A 22373-nucleotide genomic window follows, 5' to 3' on the forward strand; every position below is an offset into this window, starting at 1 on the left:
CGGGAGAGGGACAGAGAGAGGAGAGGACCTGCGGGAGATACACAGCCGGGAGTGGATAAATACAGCCCCGGGAGCGAGGCCTACAGCATTTACTTTTGGGAGAGAGGCAGAGAGAGGTCCAGGAGTGCCCTGAGTTTGAACCTAACCGGCATTAACATTGATTCCTGTGGGAACCCACGATTCATTTAAAGATGTAGTCCTGTTCCTGAAAATTGTGACTTTAAGTGAAACAACTTTAACTGAGGACTTCATGTGCACCACATCAATCGCATTACCCTCGTTAGCCCCCTCTGTTACCTCATCAAGAAGTTCAAGTAAATTAGTTAGACATGCTTAAACATAGAAAATAGGAGCAGGAGTAGGCCATTCGGCCCTTCAAGCCTGCGGAATTATAGCGGAATTCATTATGGTCATGGCTGATCATCCAACTCAATAGCCTGCTCCCACTTTCTCACCATATCCTTTGATCCCTTTCACCCCAAGAGCTATATCTAACTCCTTGGTGAAAACATACAATGTTTTGGCCTCAACTACTTTCTGTGGTAACAAATTCCACAGGCTCACCACTCTCTGGGTGAAGAAATTTCTCCTCATCTCAGTCCTAAATGGTCTACCTCGTATCCTTAGACTGTGACCCCTGGTTCTGGACTCCCCCACCATCGGGAACACCCTTCCTGCATCTACCCTGTCTAGTCCTGTTAGAATTTTATAGGTTTCTATGAGATCCCCCCTCATTCTCCTGGGCTCCAGCGAATATAATCCTAGCCGCCTCAATCTCTCCTCATATTTGCTTTGCACTTAACAAACCCGTGCTGGCTTTCCTTAATGAATCCACACTTGTCCGAGTGATTGTTAATGTTGTCCTGGATTAACCCTTTCCCACCACCGAGGTTAAACTGACCGGTCGGAGCGATTTATAAAGGTGGACTATTCCAAATGATACCACAACAGATTTCCACTCCCATCAGTTTGGGCCGCTCTCAGACAAAATCGCAACTGGCTGATTAATTTCACAAACTGGGCTTTCCGGGTTGATTTCCCCTTGTCATTTCTGGCCACTGACAGCGCCGCAGCAGCAGCGGCAGCAGCAGCAGCCTGGGTTACATTGCACACTGTAAACCCGCCAGTGCTGGGGACTTTCACGCCGAAGACACTGGGAAATCATTATTTTCCAGAGACCCCTGGACTTCCCGCGGCAGGGGCGGACCGTCCTCTCGAGAACCTGGACCTGAGCTGAACCAGCCACTGGCAAATTACTGGGAGGCACCGGCTTGGCGAGTGCAGAGCTCGAAAGGGGGGCAATTGTCATTTCGGATTCAGTAGCGACGATGGGACTCAAAGAGTTTCTGTGCTCCGTTTGCTGCTGCCAGTGCACCGGGGCCGTGAAAACACGAGCAAAGCAACCGCTGGCCAGGTACAGTCACGGGATAGCCAATGTCTGAAAGCAGCCTGTGATATTAATGGGGCCAGCATACCCTCTCTGGCACTAAGACCAGTAACATTTCGCTGCGTGCCGCCACCTGATTAAAAAATAACTCTTACCGTCCGGGAAAATCGATTTAATTTTTAACTTTCATTTGCCCAGTTGTGTTTGATTGGAAGCTGCCTGTTGTGCAGTTGGATTGTGCGAAGATGATTTTCAAATCGAGTTCCGCTAGATTGCCTGGGGTATTTGCTGAGTGTGGTTTTCTTTTAAAGGTCTAGATTAAAGTTCTGCTTCTCACAAAATGACAATGGAAGTGACAGCAAGAACTTATTTCATGCTCATCACAGAATCAAAGCACCAAAGGTGGCCATTCGGCCCATCGTGCCTGTGCCAGCCCAGTGACAGAGCTACCTCATTAGTCCCACTGGCCTTTTCTTCCTAGCCCTGTACATGTTGCTTTAAGTATTTATCAAATTCGAGAGCGAGTGTCCAGTTCTGACACCCAGCTTTAGGAAGGATGTGAGGATCCTTGTGAGGGTGCAGAGGAGATTTACCAGGATGGCTCTGGGGACAGGGTTCATCAGCTACAAGGTTAGGTAGGAGAAGCTGGGGCTGTTCTCCTTGGAGTGAAGGAGATTGAGGGGAGGTTTGATCGAGTTGTACAAGGTGATGACAGGTTTCGATAAGGCAGATAAAGAAAAGCTGCTCCCATTAGCTGTTCATACAAGGATTAAGGGACAGAGATTTAAGGTTTTGGGTAAGAGACTCTATAAAGGAGGGGGGGGGGGGGGGGAAGGGCGGTGTGAGGAAGGACTTTTTTTTACACAGCAAGCGCTAGTGATGTGGAACTTGCTGCTGACGAGGGTGATGGAAGCAGAAATAATCGATGATTTCAAAAGGAAATGGGATGGGCACTTGGTGGAAAAAACTTGGAGGGTCACAGGGATAGAGTGGGGGAGTGGGGTTGACTGGATTGCTCTGCAGGGAGCTGGAATGCATTCGATGGGCCAAATGGCCTCCTCCTGTGCCGCAAATGACTCTAGATTCCCTTCTGAGTGTTACTGTTGAATCTGCTTCCGCCAAACGTTCAGGCCATGCATTCCAGATCAGGACAACAGCGCACACTGAAATCCTGGCTATTTCTGCACTAGCTTCCTAATTGCATTAATCAGCTGTGCTACTGGATACAAAGCTGACTTTTCAATTGGGTTCAGTTAAATTGCACTGTCTGCTGAGTGTGTTTTACGTTTAGTTCTAAATTTACACTCTGTTTCTGATAAAAGAGGGACCTTGACAATGGACAATCAGGATGACAGGGATTGATATTGTCGATATCAGGGAACATCAGAAAGTAAGCCCAGGTCACTGTCATTGTAATCACTCCATCCTCAATTAAATCATATATCACCGTGTCACATAACTGTCCAACATGGCCTAGTTGTGTAGCTCTCTTACCTCTAAGCTGCTGCTCTGGGGATCTGAGTACATATTCTAGACTGACATTCCCAGTGCCAGGACTGAGGGGGTGCTGTACAGTTGGAGCTGCTGTCTGTTAAATAAGCCATTAATCCGAAGCCCCTGTCTGCCCTCTCGGGTGGCTTTATAAAGATTCCATGGCACTATTTCAAAGCAGACCAGGGGAATTCTCCCCAGTGTCATGGCTAATATTTATACCTTGGCCATTGACACATTGTCGTTTGTGGGATCTCACTGTGCACAAACTGACTGCCACCTTTTCTACAAAGTACTTTATTGACTGTAAAGAGTTTTGGAACACCCTGAGGTTGTGAAAAGCTCTTTAGAAATGACAGGCTCTCTTCTTTTTGGTATTGTGAACAGTAGTCATTAATGGCAGGTTTCAAATTGCCAAGCTGCCTTCAGCAAAGGGGTGCATACCGGCTCAAATCCAGAATCCTGTAAAAACTGCCTTCCTTACACTGCAGGGTGAACTGGACAGCGGCTAGAACAATGCCAAAATAACTGTGCATGTGCAAACTTCACCATGCATTTGTTCACCTTGAGTCCTGGTTTCTAACTCTGTCTGAGGCCACTCTACCTCCCCGTGTGACTGGAGGAGTGACAGGGCAGTACAGAATTGCTTCATGGCCTGTGTAGGTCAGCTGAGGTTACTCAGCATTGCCAGTGGCCAGAAAGCAAGGCCAATTCCAACTCTATAGAGAAATCTAGTTGTTCATGTTGCTTGAGGAAGGGGAAAACTAACCCCTGGCTTCAACCCTATCTCACACTTCATGTTATCTTAATTTCACATCTGATCTCACACCCTACCTCATATCATATCCAACACCCTATCTCGCCACCACCTCCTCAAGGGCAATTAGGGATGGGCAACAAATACTGGGCTAGCCAGCGATGCCCACATCCCACGAATTAATGTAAAAAAAACAGCATCACTGGCAAGGCCTAGAATTTATTAACCATCCCTTGAGAAGGTTGTGGTGAGCTGCCTTCTTGAGCCGCTACAGTCCATGTGGTGTAGGTACACCCATAGTACTATTAGGGACAGAGTTCCAGGATTTTGACCCAGCGACAGTGAAGGAACAGCAATATATTTCCAAGTCAGGATGGTGAGTGATTTAGAGGGGAACTTCCAGGTGGTGGGGTTCCCATGTGTCTGCTGCCCTTGTCCTTCTAGACAGTAGATGTCATGGGATTGGTCCTAGGTTTCTCTGTTTTTTGCCTCTCCCTGGAGATTACATAGCTGTGAGGGGAGGTGGAGCAGGAATTAAGTGTTCAGTGAGAATGGTCTAGGCATCACGGTGAGGGGCAGGCTTAGTAAACTATCTGATCTTTCCCTGCCTTAAATTTTATATGTTTGTATATGAAATGAGTAGCAAAGTAACTGAGCAATCAGCAGGAAAATGTCTGGGGGGGATGAACCGAATGGAGAAGCTCATTATCTTGAAACTGAACTTCTAGCCTGCAATAATATTTTAGTTTCTGGCTTATTACAAATTATTTGATTTTGCACATATGTCCTCCAAGGCCCTAACCATTGGACTGCGATCCCACAAGAAATTGTTATTCTCCAGTCTCACAATCAAGTGGTCATTACATACATGTGAGTTTGGACATTGAACCATGTTGTTGAATACACCCGAGCCTCGTCCTGTCCTCGCCCCAAGCCCATGCTGGCACTTCCAGCAAAGATTCCAGCGAACGTTATCGGGGACAGGCAGGAATGTGGAGTTGGGACCACAATCAGTTCAGCCATGATCTTATTGAACGGCAGAGCAGGCTCAAGGGGTCAAATGGCCTACACCTGCTCCTAATTCGTATGTTGTAAATTGCAGGGTAGCAAACCTTATTAGCTTTTCTCTTCCCCCAGCAGAGGTGCACAGTGACCAAATATGTTGGTCCCTTCACTGGCCCAGGGTCAGCTAACCAGCTCAGACTGGCATTGGAAGCTGGCACCTTCCCAGCACATAATGCTCAGCTATTCAGTACATCCATCACTTGAAAGGACTGCTATATTGGTAGAGATCTCTGGTGCTTATCATTCTCTTATCTTATCATTCATCATTTGGAATGTGCAGGATTTTTCCAACAATCTTGTCAGACATGAAAATCCTCAGTTATCGTAAGTGTTGATATAATTTGATACAAGCAAGTTGTTCGATATCTTTATAAATCACTAGTTAGTTCTCAGCTAGCGTAATTAGTTCCAGGCACCACATTTTAGAATTCAAGGCCTTGGAGAGGGTGCAGAGGAGTTTACCAGAATGGGTACCATCTATGAGGGACTTCAGTTATGTGGGCAGGCTAGGGAAGCAGGGGCCATTCTCCTTAGAGCAGAGAAGGTTAGGGGAGATTTAATTGAGATGTTCAAAATTATGAGGGGTTTTGATAGAGTAGATAGGGAGAAGCTGTTTCCACCGGCAGGATGGTCAATGGATTTACAATAATTGGCGGAAGAACAAGGGGGGTGGAAATAAAAACAGAAAGTGCTGCAATTGCTCAATGAGTTGGACAGCATCTGTGACAGGAGAAAAAAGTTAATGTTTCAAGGTTGATGATCTTTCATTGGATGAGGAGAATTTTTTAAGCAGAGTTGTTCTGATCTGGAACACACTACCTGAAAGGGTAATAGGAGTAGATTCAATAGGAACCTTCAAAGGGAAATTGGATACTTACTTGAAAAGAAACATATGTGGAGCTATGTGGAAAGAGCAGGGAGTGGAACTAATTGGGTAGCTCTTTCAAAGAGCCACCACAAGAATGATGGGCCAAATGGCCTCCTCTGCGCTCTTACGATTCTATGATTCTCAGTGTTGGAAGTGTTATTCAGATTGTAAATACCAACACCTTTTCTATGAAGCAGTATCACAGGAACATAGGAACATAGGACTTAGAAGCAGCAGTAGGCCATTCAGCCCTTTGAGCCTGCTCTGCCATTTGATAAGATCATGGCAGATCTGATTGTGGTCTCAGCTCCACTTTCCTGTCTGCCTTGTCTATCCTTCCTGACTCCCTTGTCTGTCAACAATCGGCCTGACTCAGCCTTGAATAAAGTTAAAGACCAGTCTCTACTGCTTTCTGTGGAAGAGAATTTCACAGACTAACAACCTCTGAGAGAAAAAAAAAATCCTCATCCCTGTCTTAAAAAATCTCTTGTTCTTAAACTATGTCCATGAGTTCTAGTCTCCCCCACAAGGAGAAACATCCTCCGGGTATCCACTCTATAAAGCCCTCTCAAGATCTTACATGTTTCAATAAGGTCACCTCCCATGCTTCAAAACTCCAATGGGTGTAAGCCCATTGCAGATCATTGGAATGGTGTATGTCACCTTAACTTGCGGGTATTAATGAATAATGCGGGTATAAATGAGAATGTTGCACTATTATTTGAATTAGAGTTTAAGCTTCTTGTGAAGCTGACTAAAAGGAGCTGAACTGTTTGGAGGAATATGGCCAAGATCCAACTGTCTTCCAACTACCCCTGTTTATAATATAAAAGGTTGATTTGGTTTGTTTTGTGTTTTATTGAAATTTCAGTATAAAATGGCATGGGTATCTCATAATTGAAAGCTTTACAGTTAATCCTATTACCTGGGAAGCTATATGATGGGACATTAGTTCTGTTAAACTAAGCTGTAGCAACCCAGTTAGCAACTGAGATGGATTATTGTTTGGTTTCCATGTTCTAATCTAATTTTAATTGTTACAATGGAACTATATTCCTTCTTAGAGGTCATCAAGGAGGGTTATGAGAGGCACAGGGTAGTGGAAATGCATATTGCAGATAGCAGCAAGAGGAATGAAAGAATGTTCGAACAAGCCTGTTGCAGGAATAGGTGAAATAACTTATTGTAACTCAACCCTCATAACCTGATCACTTTGTTTCATGTCATCCATGAGTTGTTAAATAAATATTTCTGTAAATGTCTGTTGCCATATTAGCTAGAAGTAATGTAAAACAGCAGAGGTGCCAGAGAGGGTATGAGTTGAAATGTGGAGTACAAGATCTCAGAAATGCCTAGTTGAGTGCCAAGAGCAGAGTAAATAGCTTCTCCCATCTGCAGCTGAGTTTTTCTCAATCACATTGGGCTGCCATCTCATGGCAAATGAACATACATGGAGATCAATGGATAATCTATGTGTCGTAGAAATACATAAACGGTATAACAATAAAACAGGCATTCTGCCCAACCAGTCCACGTTGGAATTTACTCTCCTCATCAGCATATAGCCCCAATCATATTTACCCTACTTGATCCCTTTCGTCCCTCTTTCCTTCATCCACATGTCGAATCTAATCCTAAATTCTAGAGCCTCTCAGCTTTCTCCTGCCCTCTTATAGGGTATAGAAAAGGAGGAACTTAGAACAATCACCATCACTAGAGAAAAAGTACTGTGCAATCTATTGGGATTAAAGGATGACAAGTCCCCAGGACCTGATGGCCTATATCCCAGGGTCTTAAAGGAAGTGGCAGCAGAGATAGTGGATGCATTGGCTATAAAATTCCAAAATTCCCTGGATTCGGGAAAGGTTCCAGTGGATTGGAAAAATGCTAATATAACGCCCTTATTCTAAAAGTCGGGAAGGCAGAAAGTAGGAAACTATAGATCAGTTAGTTTAACATCTGTCTTTGGGAAATTGTTGGAATCCATAATTAAGGAATTAAGGTAATGGGGCACTTGGAAAGTCATAATGCAATCCATCAGAATCAGCATGGTTTCATGAAGAGTAAATTGTGTTTGACTAATTTGCTAGAGTTCTTTGAAGATGTGACAAGCAAAGTGGATAATGGGGATCCTGTAGGTGTAGTATATCCGGACTTCAAGAAGGCCTTTGATAAGGTGTCGCACAAAAGATTAATATACAAGATAAAATCACACGGAATTTGGGTAATATATTAGCTTGGATAGAGGATTGGCTAACCAACAGAAAGCAGACAGTCGGGATAAATGGGTCTTTTTCTGGATGGCAAGCTGTAATTAGTGGGGTGCCACAGGGTTCGGTCCTTGGGCCCCAACTATTTACAATCTATATTAATGACTTGGATTCGGGGATAGAAGGTGCTATAGCTAAATTTGCAGGTGACACCAAAATAGGTGGGAAAATAAGTTGCAATGAAGCAATAAGAAATTTACAAATGGATATGAACAGGTTAGGTGAATGGGCCAAAATTTGGCAGATGGAGTTTAACGTGGATAAGTGTGAGGTTATCCATTTTGGTCGGAAGAATAAAAAGACAACTTATTATTTAAATGGAGAGAAACTTCAGAATGCTTCGGTGCAGAGGGATCTGGGTGTCCTCGTGCATGAATCGCTGAAAGCTAGTATGCAGGTACAGCAGGTAATAAGAAAGGCAAATGGAATTTTGGCATTTATTGCTAAAGGAATAAAGTATAAAAATAGGGAAGTGTTGTTGCAACTATACAAGGCATTGGTGAGACCGCACCTGGAATACTGTGCACAGTTTTGGTCCCCTTACTTGAAGAAGGATGTAGTTGCATTGGAGGCGGTTAGAGGAGGTTCACTGGATTGATTCCAGAGATGCGGGGCTTGTCTTATGAGGAGAGATTGAGCAGTTTAGGCCTATACTTGCTAGAGTTTAGAAGGATGAGAGGAGATCTAATTGAGGTATATAAGATGCTAAAGCGGATAGACTAAGTAGACGTGGAGCGGATGTTTCCCCTTGTGGGGCATTTTAGAATGAGAGGCCATAGTTTTAGGCTAAGAGGTGGTAGATTTAAATCAGAGATGAGGAGGAATTACTTCTCTCAAAGGGTCGTGAATCTGTGGAATTCACTACCTCAGAGTGCAGGGGATGCCGGGACGCTGAATAAATTTAAGGAGGAGATAGCCAGATTTTTAATTAGTAATGGGTTGAAAGGGTATGGGGAGAGGGCAGGAAATTGGAGTTGAGGCCAAAATGAGATCAGCCATGATCGTAATGAATGGCGGGGCAGGCTCGAGGGGCTGAATTGCCGCCTACTGCTCCTAGTTCTTATGTCCTTATGTTCTTATGTTCTCTGTTCTGAATCTCATACACTCAACATTGTGTCATTGTAACCCCTTTCTAGGCGCCTGCACTACTGGAAGCAGTCTGCTTCATGTTAAACACTTGTATCGTACCTCCCCTGAATCTGGCTTGCTCTAACAAAATAATTCCACTTTGCCCAGTCTCTCTTTTAGATTTGTATTTCCTCATACAGTTCCCAGCGCTTAAAACATCCACTTTTAAAATGGGCAGTTGTTTATATCGACCAAGAAATGTCAGTTTCAAAGTTGCCTGTTGTCACTTCTTAAGTGCTCTATTAATTTCAGGCGGAAACAGCTGCATTAAGGGTCAATGACACTTTAATGAATTGCAGTCTTCCTTTTTTACACTGATCACTGTGTAACTTTATTGCAATTAAACTCATAATTTATCAAAAGGATTCAGTGAATTAGATTTTAAATTTAACCAGTTTGTCCAGTTGTTCCTTTGTTGAGAAATTTCTGCCACTCAAAGCTAGTGCACAATGGTAATTTTCTCAATTAGCATTCTTCCAACTAAAGTTTAAGGGGCAATGTCAAACGAGAGGAGGTTACTACTGTAGTGAGTGAGATGTCACGTGGAACCAGGTCGCAAACAATTAAGTGCGCCCGGATTAGGAACGGGGACAATATTGAGCAACAAGTGCTTCCAAACATCTGTAAAGGCATTTTGCCGGCAGGCCCAGTTGGGGGCCATTCCATATTTCCAGCCCTTGAACTGCTGGTGGCAGACAGTCTACTCCTTGATACTTGGAGAGAGCATGTGAGAGAGAGTTCAAGTTGTTTCTCGGTGCATGTTGCCCATATTACAGCACTAGCCCATTATACCAACTATTCAATATAGCAGGCAAATCGTGCATGAACCAGGCAACATCCGAGTGAATCTGTGCTGCTGCCCCTCTAAAGTTTCAATACCCTCGTTATAGTGCGGAGCACTATATTTATTCTGTCATGGGATGCAGGCGTCACTGGCAAGGTCAGTATTTATTGCCCATCCCTAATTGCCCTTGAACTGACTAGCATGTTAGGCCATTTCAGCAGGCAGTTAAAAGAGTCAACCACATTGCTATGGGTCTGGAGTCACACGTAGGCCAGACCAGGTAAGGATGGCAGATTTCCTTCCCTAAAGGGACTTTAGTGAACCAGATGGGTTTTTACGATAATCCATGGTAGTTTCACAGGCACTGTTACTGAGACTAGCTTTCAACTCCATATTTTGTTAATTGAATTTAAATTCCACCAGCTGCCATGGTGGGGTTTGAACACAGGTCTTCAGAGTATTAACCTGGTCCTCTGGAGTACTAGCCCAGCGCCATTACCGCCATGGGAGGAATTTTACAACCCATCCCATCGGAGGAATTTTTCAATCCTTCCGCAGTCAATGGGCTTTTGAATGTCTCGCTGCATTTTCTGGCCCCGCCCCTGCTGTGACAGGGTGTTAAAATCCCGCCCTATGCCATCGTCTCTCTCTAGAACTGAGATCTTAGTAAGGTTTTCAATCGGTGTTGAAATCAAGCGGATCTCCAATACCAATTATTGTCATGGTTTGAGTGGCAGAGATCTATCAGCAAACAGACTATTAAGCAACAGGTTAAATTTTAACTCTATAATTCACCCAATCCACCTATCTTAATGGTGATCTTATCCAGTCCTCAGCACTGATCTTCTTTATATTAACATTCTATCACTGGTCAGCGTTGAGTTAACTGATATCAGGCAGAGCAGCCGTTAAAGAGCCACTGCAACTGGCCTCATTATCATCAAATTCGAAAGGGGGGAATGCAGCAATGGTTGAGGTTTTCTGATTCCTGTGCCCCTCCCCCACCACACCCTCTACCGCCCCACCAATGCTGGAAATGCTCTTGTACAGAAATCAAGGGTCAGATCAGGGTAATAACTCGCTGATGGGATAACCTGCAGTTACTGTCTATGCTCACACACTGTTCAATAATGGTCACTGGAGTGAGATTCCAGAAATCCCCCCAGCACCCGTGGAATCATCACCCAGCAATGAGGCACTGTGTTCAGGAGAGGGGAGAAGAGGAGTGGAGAGGAAAGAAAATGGGCAGAAAAAGAATATTTGAAGGGTAAACCTATGACGAACTGTTCAAAATTAGTTAATATAAAAGACAAGGGCAGTTGTTTAAAACAAGGAGCAGCGCTTCATATGGTTGCCTGATGTCTGCCATTAGCATTTTTGCATTAATGTAACCTTGTAACTTTCTGGAGCATCAGCCAAAATTCCATTGAAGTCATTATGCTAGATTGATTCTTTGTAAATTAATCACTCCTCTTGCCATCCATTAGGAATAGGGTTTAGAGTTTGGGCGCTGACCCAACTCATTGGGTGGAAAACCCTCGCCCCATTGGGTACCACAGTGGGCGGGGGGGACACAATATGGCAAGAAGGCCAAAAATTGGTTTCATGCCATCGTGAAACCAGTTTGTGATTGTCCACGTCACCCGTCAAAGGCGGGCTCTGTTTCCCACTGCCGCACGTCAAGAACCTAATGTCAATACTTTAGCATCACATTATAAGCCCTGCTCACTGGAATCATCCCGGCACATCAAATTTACTGCCCACGTTGGCATGATTTCAGAACGCCGTGATTTCAGAACCAGAACGGTGTGACTTCAGAACGGCGTGATTTCAGAACGGCGTGATTTCAGAAAGGCGTGACTTCAGAACGGCGTGACTTCAGAACGGCGTGATTTTAGAACGGCGTGATTTTAGAACGGCGGTGACTTCAGAACAGCGTGACTTCAGAACGGCGTGACTTCAGAACGGTGTGATTTTAGAACGGCTGTGACTTCAGAATGGTGTGATTTCAGAATGGTGTGCTTCAGAACGGTGTGCTTCAGAACGGCGTGATTTCAGAACGGCGTGATTTCAGAACGGCGTGACTTCAGAACGGCGTGACTTCAGAACGGCGTGATTTCAGAATGGCGTGATTTCAGAACGGCGTGCTTCACGACTGCCTTTAGAAGGCGTGCACCTGGTGGCCTGAACTTCGAGGGGAACTCGGAGGTGAATGCACACAACGTTGCGCAGCGCTCACAAGCATGTGTGACATCAAGGAAGAGGCGATGCGCATTCGCAGGGGGCACAGGCAAGTCACTGGCTTTTAGTGTGGTGCTGGGGCGAGGGCTCCAGTGCAGGTCAGGCCGGGGAATGGGGGACATGGCAGCACAGACTGAAGGAAGTACACAAGCACATACCAGGTTGGGTGGGGGTGAGGGAAGTGACCAGACACTTGGAAAAGCTTGTCAAAAATGAGCATTCTTCCGCAGCTGACATGCTTGTAGTCGTGCTTCTGAAGCTTTTCTGTCCATTCAAGCAACGCAAAAGCATGAAAGTGCCACCAAATGCTCCAAAACTTTTCACCTCTTGGCGCAGGCTGCAACTTAATGTGTGTTTTTGGGGGCAGCAGAACAATTGGCCGACTGGGCAAGTTGTACGATGCCCTTGCGAAAGGTGGCCATGGCACAGTCACTGGTGGAGGTGCTCAAAGCCCCTTGCAATGTCTTTATTAAAGCATGGACCAGTCTCCCCATGGTTCAGGCTAACCGTGCAGCCTTGCAGTGCGGGTTAGCAGAATGTCTGTGCCTGAGCTGAGAGCACAGCATGCAGTCCAGTGGGCAAAGCTGCTGCCAATTGGTCAGGTGGAGTGGGGCGGAGGTGGGCGGGGTTTCTGACAGCCACGAAGCGCACTACATATTGGCCATCCAAGTGGTGGGCAGCACTCTCCTGCATGCATGAAGGGGCCTTTAGACATAACCAAGTGAGGTTCTTAGGATACATGTGCTAACCCACACACCTCTCTTTGATCCTGCAGGAGGACAGCATTAGGATCATGGGGTCTGATGATTAACAGTGTGTCTCATTGCTTACAGAGAGCAGAGAAGAAGAAGAAGAGTATGTCAGAGGCGCCTGGCTCGGCAAAGGGAGGAGAACCTCCCTCAAGATGAAGGGGTGGCAGGGCCTGCTGTGCATGCAGCTGAACATCCACAGACAGACGTTGCTCATAGGCGCCTTGCAGGATCCAGGGTCTACAGATGGCGCTCATCATTCCTGCAGGTGACTGAGAAGCTGTGTCGTCGAAGACTGCATATGTCCAGGGAACAGGTCGGTCACATCTGCCAGCTATTGCAGGATTTGGCACCAATGGGACATGGAGGGCATCCACTGCCAGTGGCCATGCAAAGTGACCACGAAGCTCAAATTTTACGCCAGTGGTTCCTTCCAGGGCTCCATAGGTGACCTGTGTGGGGTCTCGCAAGCCTCCATGCACAAGTGTATCAAGGAGGTCACGGACGCCATCTTTGAAAAAGCACAGGACTTTGTGCATTTTGCCCTTAATCAGAACAGCCAGAGCACTGGGATTTGCCCAGATCTCAAGTTTTCCACAGGTGCAGGGTGCCATTGACTGCCCTCACATGGTGCTTAGATCTCTGTGGCAACAAGCAGTCAACTACATCAACTGCAAAGGCTTCCATTCGCTGAATGTTCAGCTGATGTGTGACCACCACAAATGCATTCTACAGGTCTGCGCATGATTCCCAGGGAGTGTCCGTGACTCCTACATCCTTAGCAGGTCGCAGATTCCTGACATCTTCCAGGGTCCACAGAGGCTCCTTGGGGACAAGGGCTACCCATAGCAGACGTGTCTGATGACAGCCATGCGGCGGCCTCAGACTGCAGCAGAGCGACGGTACAACGAGGTTCACACCGCAAACCGGACGTTGGTGGAGCAAATAATAGGCATCTTGAAAATGAGGTTCTGTTGCATTGACAGGTCAGGTGGAGCCCTACAATACAATTCGCCGAGGGTATCGCCCATCATCATCACTTGCTGCGCACTCCATAACTTGGCCCTGCAACGGGGGGAGAACCTGGCTGAGGAGGTGATGGAAGAGGAGGACATCATAGGCGATGACTGTGATGAGGTCCTCGAAGGCGAGGATGCCAGTGATGAGGCCATCGCACTGGCCAGACGAGGCAGGCGTGCTCGAGAGCCCCTCATAGCCACAAGATTCATGGAGCATGATGACGAGATGCAGTGAGGACAGTCCTGATATCCTCACCTTGTATCTGTGATTGTTTGACTCCTGTTGGCTGATGACAGCGCACATACCCTCAGTGCTCAGGCTCATGTCATGGAGACGCAGAGGAGGCCCTAATAGTCGCTAGATTCCAGGGGGATGATGATGACATGCAGTGAGGACACTCCATAGATCTTCACATTGCTCCTGAGAATGTCTGACTCCTGTCTGGCTGAGGGCAGCTTACTTGCGCTCTGTGATCAGGGTCATATCATGGAGCCACAGCCATGAAACTTTAAATGCACCTTATCCTTTGTCAGCCTTCAGCACCTGTCCCCTTCAGGAGCACAGTGTCACTGGTCACAGATGCTAAAGAGATGGGGGCCAGCCCCACCTTAATGGTGCTGAGAGCACACAGAGAGAATGAGCGAACTCTGTGATGCCTGCCCACGACATTCTGGCAGCAATGACAAGCACCGTCGAGGTGCAGGCATCAGTAATGTTTCCAAGGAGTGTGAGGCCAGACCATCACTTCAGTCTGTAGGTCACACACTGCACAGGGAAGAGGCCGTGGACTGAGACACCTGCCTTTATCTTGTGCAGGAACCAAGGTTTCACATCTGAGTGACACAAACACTGCTCATCACAACAAGGAACCATAGGCAGGGAGACATTCTTGGGAGTTTATTAACAAAGTGAACATTATGTACAAGTGATCAACACCCGTGCCCAGGCTGTGCAACTACATCTTCTTAACTTTCCTAACCCTGGTGCTACATCTTGGTGCTCTCCAGATATCCACAGTGGAGGTGGAGGCAGCCTGCTGACTGTGACGCCCTGTCTATGATGACTTGACAGGCGTCCTCTGGAGTGCCGAGACTTGGAGGGCCCCAGCCTGCTTTCGGGGTCCTGCTGTGTGGCAGTGGCACCCTTCTTGACCTGTGGAGCTGGAGCTGCTGAGGTCAGAGGAAGAGGGGAGTTTAATAGGCCAGAATCTCCCGCAGTCACCTGGTTAATGGCCCCGGGGTGTGCACCTGCTGATCCTCCTCCCCATGGGTGCCTGAGGGTCTCTGGCTGACTCCTTGAGGAGAAGGGGAAGCTGGAGTGAGATCGAGCTGCCCTGCACCCCTCTCATGTTGACACTGTTGGAGGCCAACTATGGCGTCAGCAATGGAGTTGAGCCTGTGCAGCAGTGCAGGAGCGATGTCCTAGACCAAGCTCTGCATGACGGCTGCCATCCGACCAGTGTTGACCTCGGTGTGTTGACAGGCCGGCGCTATCACCTCAGCCTGAAGGCAGATGGACTCTTCCATTGTGCATTGCAATCTGAGGAGTGCAGCGGACATCCCTTCCTGGTGTTCCTGTGATTGTCTCTGCAGCTCCAACAATTGATTGAGGATCGAGTCCAGAAGCTCATCATTTGGCTCGGAGTCAGCAGATTTCTTGTCTTCAGCAGTCCTGCGAGTGCCGGCGACCAAGGATGTCCCTGCCTCTGCCTGTTGTGGAACAGACTGAGTGCTGTGTTCACCAGATTGTGATCCCGAGGCTGCTGTATATCTAGGTCCCACCGAGGTGTGTGTCGCTGCGCTGGTGGAGGGTGTGGGTGAGCGTCGTGATGGGTCTTCAATGCTGCTGCCTTCAGGGTTATCATCGGAGGTGCTTTCGGTGCTGGGATTGGGGTCAAGGTTCCCTGAGGGTGACGTGTCAGATGTGCATAAGACAAAAAGTGGAGATTATTAGTGCTGGGCAGCCGTGTTGAACACAGAACAGTGGATTCAGAGTAGTGTTAAGAGAGGGATAGTACAGGATCCTCACGTGGTGTTTGTCACTGACCTCACCATCGCCTCAGGAATGGTCCATGTCCTCCCCGGCCAACTCCAGCGGGCGACTCTCGAATGGAGTGTGGACCTTGATGTCTGGCACTCCACCCCCCGGTCTGGGACCTCTCCTGGTGATCGTGCGCGATCTTGTCCTGCATAAAGACAGATGGGGAAAGTGTGAGCAAGGCGCATGCCAGGCCAAATGGGAAGGATGCCAGGTGTGCAAGTGTGCTGAGTGGAGCCATGGACGGGATGAGGAGGCAGCCTCCAGAGGAGATGAGGCCAGATGGAGATGTGAGGGTGTGTGAGAGAGTGAGTGGTGATGTCCCTTGAGCTGGCAGAGTGAGATGCCAGTGAATGTGTGATGGGCTTGTGAGTGTGTGCGTTTAGAGTGATGATATGGCCGCCTTACCCTGGCGTCATGGATGAGACCATTCATCTGTTTTCTGCATTGGATGACTGACCTCTTGTGTGCAGCGTTAGCACTGAGCACCTCTGCCACCGCCTCCCAAGCTGGAGTAGTGAGGCTGATGGGCCTCCTGCGGCCAGAGCGGGGGTAGAGGACCTCCACAGTGACCAGAAGTCATCCCAGAGAGAGGTCACTAAATCGGGGGCTGCAATCTTCCTGGTTTTTAGGGCCATGTTTTCAGTGGAGTAGTCCAGGGCTGCAAGCGTTGAGAAGTGTGTGCGCCCGGTTGCATTTTAAACATGGTGCCTGGCGTGATGAAGCGGCGAGGTAACGGTGTGGCGGGCCAATCGGAGGCCTGCCACAAGCAATCTATCGTGTCCCCTGTGACTCCATAATTTATGAGGCGGGAAGGGGACAGTACAGCGTGAAAACCCACCATTGTGGCTGGCGGGTAAAATGATTTTTTTCCCGCCCGCTACCACACTTGGTTCAAATCTGGAACAATTCCACCTATGATATGATTTTGGCTTAAGGCGTTCAATTGCATTGTTCTAGCAATGATGTAAGCGAGGATCAATGATTTTTACAAAGCTTTTCCTTTGGCCTAACTGTTTTTGTGGTTTGTGGCAAGCCTTCTAGCCACAGTTGGAAAAGGTCCATGTCATTGAGAGCAGAATTCTATTCAGCAGACTCCAGGCCATGAATAGCAATATCAGGTTACCTCAGGAGATGCCAGGTGAATGGATGCCAGTAGGGAGGAAATTTTTGGAAGTATTAGCAATTGGATTTGGCATGTATGGAGAAGAGTTGTGGGAGTTGGAATCTGAAGGAACATGGATGTAAGCCAGTTGCACCGCTGAAAGATGTAGTCCTGGGAAGATTTATAGACTGTGATGTAAGGACTGGCTAAAGGGAAGGAAACATTGGGGAGTGAAATATGGGAAAGAACAGCAAAGTTAAAATGAGGGAAAGAGTTACTTGGTCACAATAAGAGAAAGAGAAATGGCGTCACAATGAGGGACAGATAAACTAGGTTTTTTTAAAATTTGATTGGGATGTGGTTGTTGCTGGCTAAGCCAGCATTTATTTCCCTTCCCTAATTGCCCTTGAGAAGGTGGTGGTGAGCTGCCCGGTGAACCGCTGCAGTCCCTGTGGTGTAGGTACGCCCACCGTGCTGTTAGGGAGGGAGTTCCAGGATTTTGACCCAGCGACAGTGAAGGAACGATGATATATTTACAAGTCAGGATGGTGAGTGGCTTGGAGGGGAACTTCCAGTTGGTGGTGTTCCCATCTGTCTGATGCCCTTGTCCTGCTAGGTGGTGGAGGTTGAGGGTTTGGCAGGTACTGTCGAGGGAAACTTAGTAAGTTGTTGAGCGCATCGTATATGTAGTACACACTGCTGCCACTGTGTGTTGGTGATGAGGGAGTGAACATTTAAGGTGGTGGATGGGATGTTAACCAAACTGCTGCCTATGTGGTCTAGGTGACTAGGTCACAGTGAGATAAAGGGTAACTAGGTGGGAATGGGGGAAAGAGTAAATTGGTCACAATGGGGGGAATGAAGGGCTAAGCTGCAATTGGTGAAAGAGGAGCATGGTTGCAATAGGGGTAAGAGGTACTAAGTTAGCATCAGAACGTAAGAAATAGGAACAGGAGTAGATCTTACAGCCCCTTAAGCCTGCTCCGCTAGTCAATACAATCATGACTGATTTTTGGCCCCACTTTCTCCCTATCTCTTGATTCCCTGAGAGAGCAACTGTAACGTTGGACAGGCAACGAAAAATCACCGTTGGTTACTTCGTTAATGGCCTTAATAGGCCTCTTAATTATCGGCGGGTGCACTGCCAACTCGTGCGTGTGACCACTGACTGAAATATCGGTGCGAGTGTGCGATGACGTTGGGATGCTTGCGCTGTCATCATGTGTTATTTCACGCTCGAGTGGGTCGGGTGCGCGCCCACATGCCGAGTGGAAAATTCTGACCTATGTGTGTTCACCCCAAAGTCCTGTACAATTGAAGCAAGGCTTCCTGATTCTTGTACTCCAATGCCTTACAATAAAGCCAGCATGCTATTTGCCTTCCTAATTGCTTTCTGTATCTGTATGCTAATTTACTGGGTTCCTTGTAGAAGTGCATCTAACTCCATCTGAACAGCAACAGTTGCAAGTTTCACACCTTCTGCAAAATATTCTGCATTTCTATTCTTACAACCAAAGTGAATAACTCCACACTTCTGGCATTACACCCCATCTGTCACCTTGCTGTCCACTCACTTAACCTGTCCATGTCACTTTACAGCCTCTTTGCATCCTCTTCATGGCTTACATTCTCACCTAGCTTTGTATCATCAGCAAACTTAAGTACATTATTCTCTGTCACTTTGCCTAAGTTACTAATATAGATTTGCAATAGCTGAGGTCACAGCACTGATCCTTGTGGCACTCCACATGTCACAGCCTGTCAACTTGAAAATGCCCAAGGTATTCCTACTCTTTGCTTCCTGTTCACTAACCAATCCTCCATCCATGCTAATTTATTACCCCCAATTCCTGAGCCCTTATTTGCATATTAACCTTTTGTGTGGCACCCTATGTAACTGGCTTTGTTTGGATTGGAATATGTCACTTTCACATTTAATAAGGAATTCAACTGGGATTAGCAATTTGTATTCACTTAGCCTTCTAATTTTCTGTAGCATCAGCTAAAGTTCCATTGAAGTCATTGCGCTAGATTGATTCTTTGCAAATTAATTACTCCTATTGCCATCCATTGGGAATAGGGTTTAGAGTTTGGGCGCTGACCCAATTCATTATATGATTTTGGCTTAAACTGCATTATTGCATTGTTAATTGTTAATTAATTGGGGTACTCTGGGGTCTAAACTGTGATCCCTCCCTATTTTACAACTAAAGTTGCAGCTGGACCAAGTTAGTAACCTAACTTAACCTAACCTAACAAGTTAGTAACAATAACCTTGGAAAAGATGGCCAAGATCTCACAAAGAAAGCTCAACAGAGTTCATACCTGGGCTGACCAGTGCAAACATAGTTCAAAATGTACAAATGTGATGTTAAAAGTAGAAGAGTGGCATGTGCTCATATAATTATATGGGTTTGCATAGAATACATGGCACAGAAATAGGCCATTTGGCCCATATGGTCTGTGCCAGTGTTTATGCTCCACGAGTCTCCTCCTTGATCCTACCTAAATGTAACATCTTGCTCCTGACTATATTGAAATTCATTTTCCCATTCCATGCCCATTCTGCAAGCTTATAAGTAGCTTTATTAACAGCCCCTACCAGTTATACTGGGGGCTTTTGTGCCAATATGTTTTGTATGCTATATGAGGTGGGCGCTAAAACCCTAATAGGTTGCATGATGCTGTCATTTAGTGTACTAACTGCATTCAGAGTATTTTATATTGTACTCACAATCTCGGTCATTGTAAAAGGCAATCTTGCTCTTGGGGCTAATTAACAGATGTAAGTATGCACCTTAATGAAGTGTGACGAGCTGATTGAACATCAGCTTGAAGACCTGTGTTTGCCTGAAATAACTGGAGTTTTTTACCTCATTATAAGCAGCTACTTTGTAATGACATCTATGGGAATGGCAAATGGCTACTGCTAGTTGGCCAGTGTTACACCCACCTCCATCACATTGGGTGGTATAAGTGATGGGGACTGGGGGTTCTTAAGACCGAAGTTGAAATAGGCCCATGGCTGTTTGTTCACTAATCCACTCACATAAAGAAAGGAACTTGTATTTCTTTAGCACCTTTGGATGTCCAAAAGTGCTTTACAATCCTTTGTGAAGTGCATTCATTGTTGTAATGTAGGAATCTCAGCGGCTAATTTAACTACCACCAGATCCCAAGGACAGCAATCTGATGCTGGCCAGAGCATCTGTTATAGTGATGCTGGTTGAGGAATGAATATTGACTAAGACACCAGGGAGAACTCGCCTGCTTTTCTTCAAATAATGGCAAGAGATTCTTTTGCATCTACCGAAGAGATCAAGCAGGGCCTCAGGTTAATGTCCCATCCAAAAGACAGTATCGCCTACACTATGATGCTCTCTCAGTGCCACACTCTAGTGTCAGCCTGGATTATACATTCAAGTTTCTAGAGTGGGACTTGAATCAAAAACCTTCTGGCTTACAGGCAAAAGTCTACCAGCTGAGCCACAAGTCTGAGCAATATAATGGTGCACTAAACAAAGCAGAATGGAAGCTAGATTATCAAATCAGTTGAGTTTCAATCGCCCAGAGGACATACAGAGACTGTACAGTTCTTAGACTCTAACTTGGTTACTGGGTACAATTCGACTTGTGGTGCATTAAGGGGGCCATCCAGGCCACAGAGTGAAGACATAGGAGGACAATGATGCCAATCTTCAATTACCAGAGGAAAACTGTAAGCACAGAGTTAATAATTCAAACCCCAAAAAAGAGATATCTCATAACGGCTATTAAGGCACATATTTTACAGGATTGAACAAATAAGCATGAAGCAATACATTCAAATGTCCCAGGGCAGAAAGGCAAGAGGGGACAGGTTTGGGATTGCAATGGCCTGATTTAGAATAGATGTTTTGATGTGTTTCTCCATGCTGAAGGGAGGTCAGTTGGTGTTGGGAAGGCAGTTGAGGCTAGGGCAAGTGTCTCATTTAAGAAACAAATAGCTGGCCAAATGGGAAGACAGCAGGTGATGGTATTTTGTGAGAATGAGATCAAATGGGATTTTTAAAAATTATTTCATGGGATGTGGGCATCACTGGCTGGGCCAGCATTTATTGCCCATCCCTAGTTGCCCTTGAGAAGGTGGTGGTGAGCTGCCTTCTTGAACCACTGCAGTCCATGTGGTGTAGGTACACCCACAGTGCTGTTAGGGAACGAGTTCCAGGATTTTTGACCCAGTCACAGTGAAGGAACAGCGATATAGTTCCAATCAGGATGATGAGTGGCTTGGAGGGGAACTTGCAGGCGGTGGTGTTCCCATGTGTCTGCTGCCCTTGTCCTCCTAGGTGGTAGAGGTCATGGGTATGGAAGGGGCTGTGGGCCATTCGTAAGGCAAACCTATCTCTCAGTGGGGCACAATGAGAGAGACCAAGGAACGGACAAGAAAGAAGAGGCAGGTCATGAATTATATGGAGGGAAAATCCTGAGCAGTGATCCCATAACCTGATAGAGCTGGTGGCAAATGAGATGCCTGCCCACAGGAGGTGGGTTTGGGAATATTAGCCCTTATTATCTGGTTTGGAGAATGTTGCAGTTACTCCATCGGGACATCTTCCACGCACCACCACTAATGTTACTCATGTGCAGAAGGTACACTAGAACATGATGAGAACTGTTCTCCCGGAGTCCTCTCACAAGGTGCACATTTTTTTTACACACAGGTATGACAGAAAGAAGATAGTGTACAGCACACTGACAAGTACCAGCGACCATGAAAGGAATTTATGGAGTTCTCCACGTGACTCATCTCACACAAAAGCAGATGATGATTGGGAACTGTTTAATCTGCTTACAAAAAGAAAGCTAGCAGACAAAGATTCAGAGGTACGTGTGCTACACTAACCCTGGTGTAAAAAAGGAAATGGCAGCCAGTCATAAATTATTAGCAGACCTCAGTATGCGAATGTTATTGTCACACCCAATGTCCTGAAGCACTTTACAGCCAATGAGGTGTTTTTACAACATAGGCACTGTCGTAATGTAGGAAATGCAGCCGCCAATTTATGCACAGCAAGATCCCACAAACAGCAATTGGATAAATGGCCGTAAAATGTTGGAAATGCTGAGCAGCATGTCAGGCAGCAACTGTGCAGAGAAAGAAACAGGGTTAACACTTCAGGCTGATGATCTTTCATCAGAACTGGGAAATGTTAAAGGCGTAACAGGTTTTAAAGAACTACAGAGGCCGGTGGGAAGACAGGAGGGGTGGAAAGGACACAAGGGCAGGTCTGTGATAGTGTGGAAGGCAGGAGAGACTGAATGGCAAAGGGAATGATGGTGTAAAGGAACATTGAAAGGGGAGCCAAGATGTGAAAGATGTCAGCATCAAATGCAATGCCCCCTCCGTCTCACATAGAAACAAATAAAGAGAGACACGGACGTTGTATTTCTGAAAGAAAGACTTACATTTATATTGCACCGCTGACAAC

General features: G+C 46.4%; 1 protein-coding gene across 1 annotated transcript in view; it reads left to right on the top strand.

Annotated features, from left to right (window-relative positions):
• The first annotated feature begins 1137 nt into the window (after window positions 1–1137).
• Window positions 1138–22373, top strand: part of LOC144686254 (melanoregulin-like) — a 59506-nt gene continuing 38270 nt past the window's right edge. The window contains exons 1-2 of the mRNA XM_078551347.1: window positions 1138–1414; window positions 21606–21768. Of these exons, the coding sequence (XP_078407473.1) occupies window positions 1329–1414; window positions 21606–21768 (249 nt within the window). The 5' untranslated portion in view covers window positions 1138–1328. The remainder of the gene's footprint in view (window positions 1415–21605; window positions 21769–22373) is intronic.

The sequence above is a fragment of the Cetorhinus maximus genome, chromosome 11, assembly GCF_964194155.1.
Source record: "Cetorhinus maximus chromosome 11, sCetMax3.hap1.1, whole genome shotgun sequence".
In the NCBI taxonomy this organism is placed as follows: domain Eukaryota; kingdom Metazoa; phylum Chordata; class Chondrichthyes; order Lamniformes; family Cetorhinidae; genus Cetorhinus; species Cetorhinus maximus.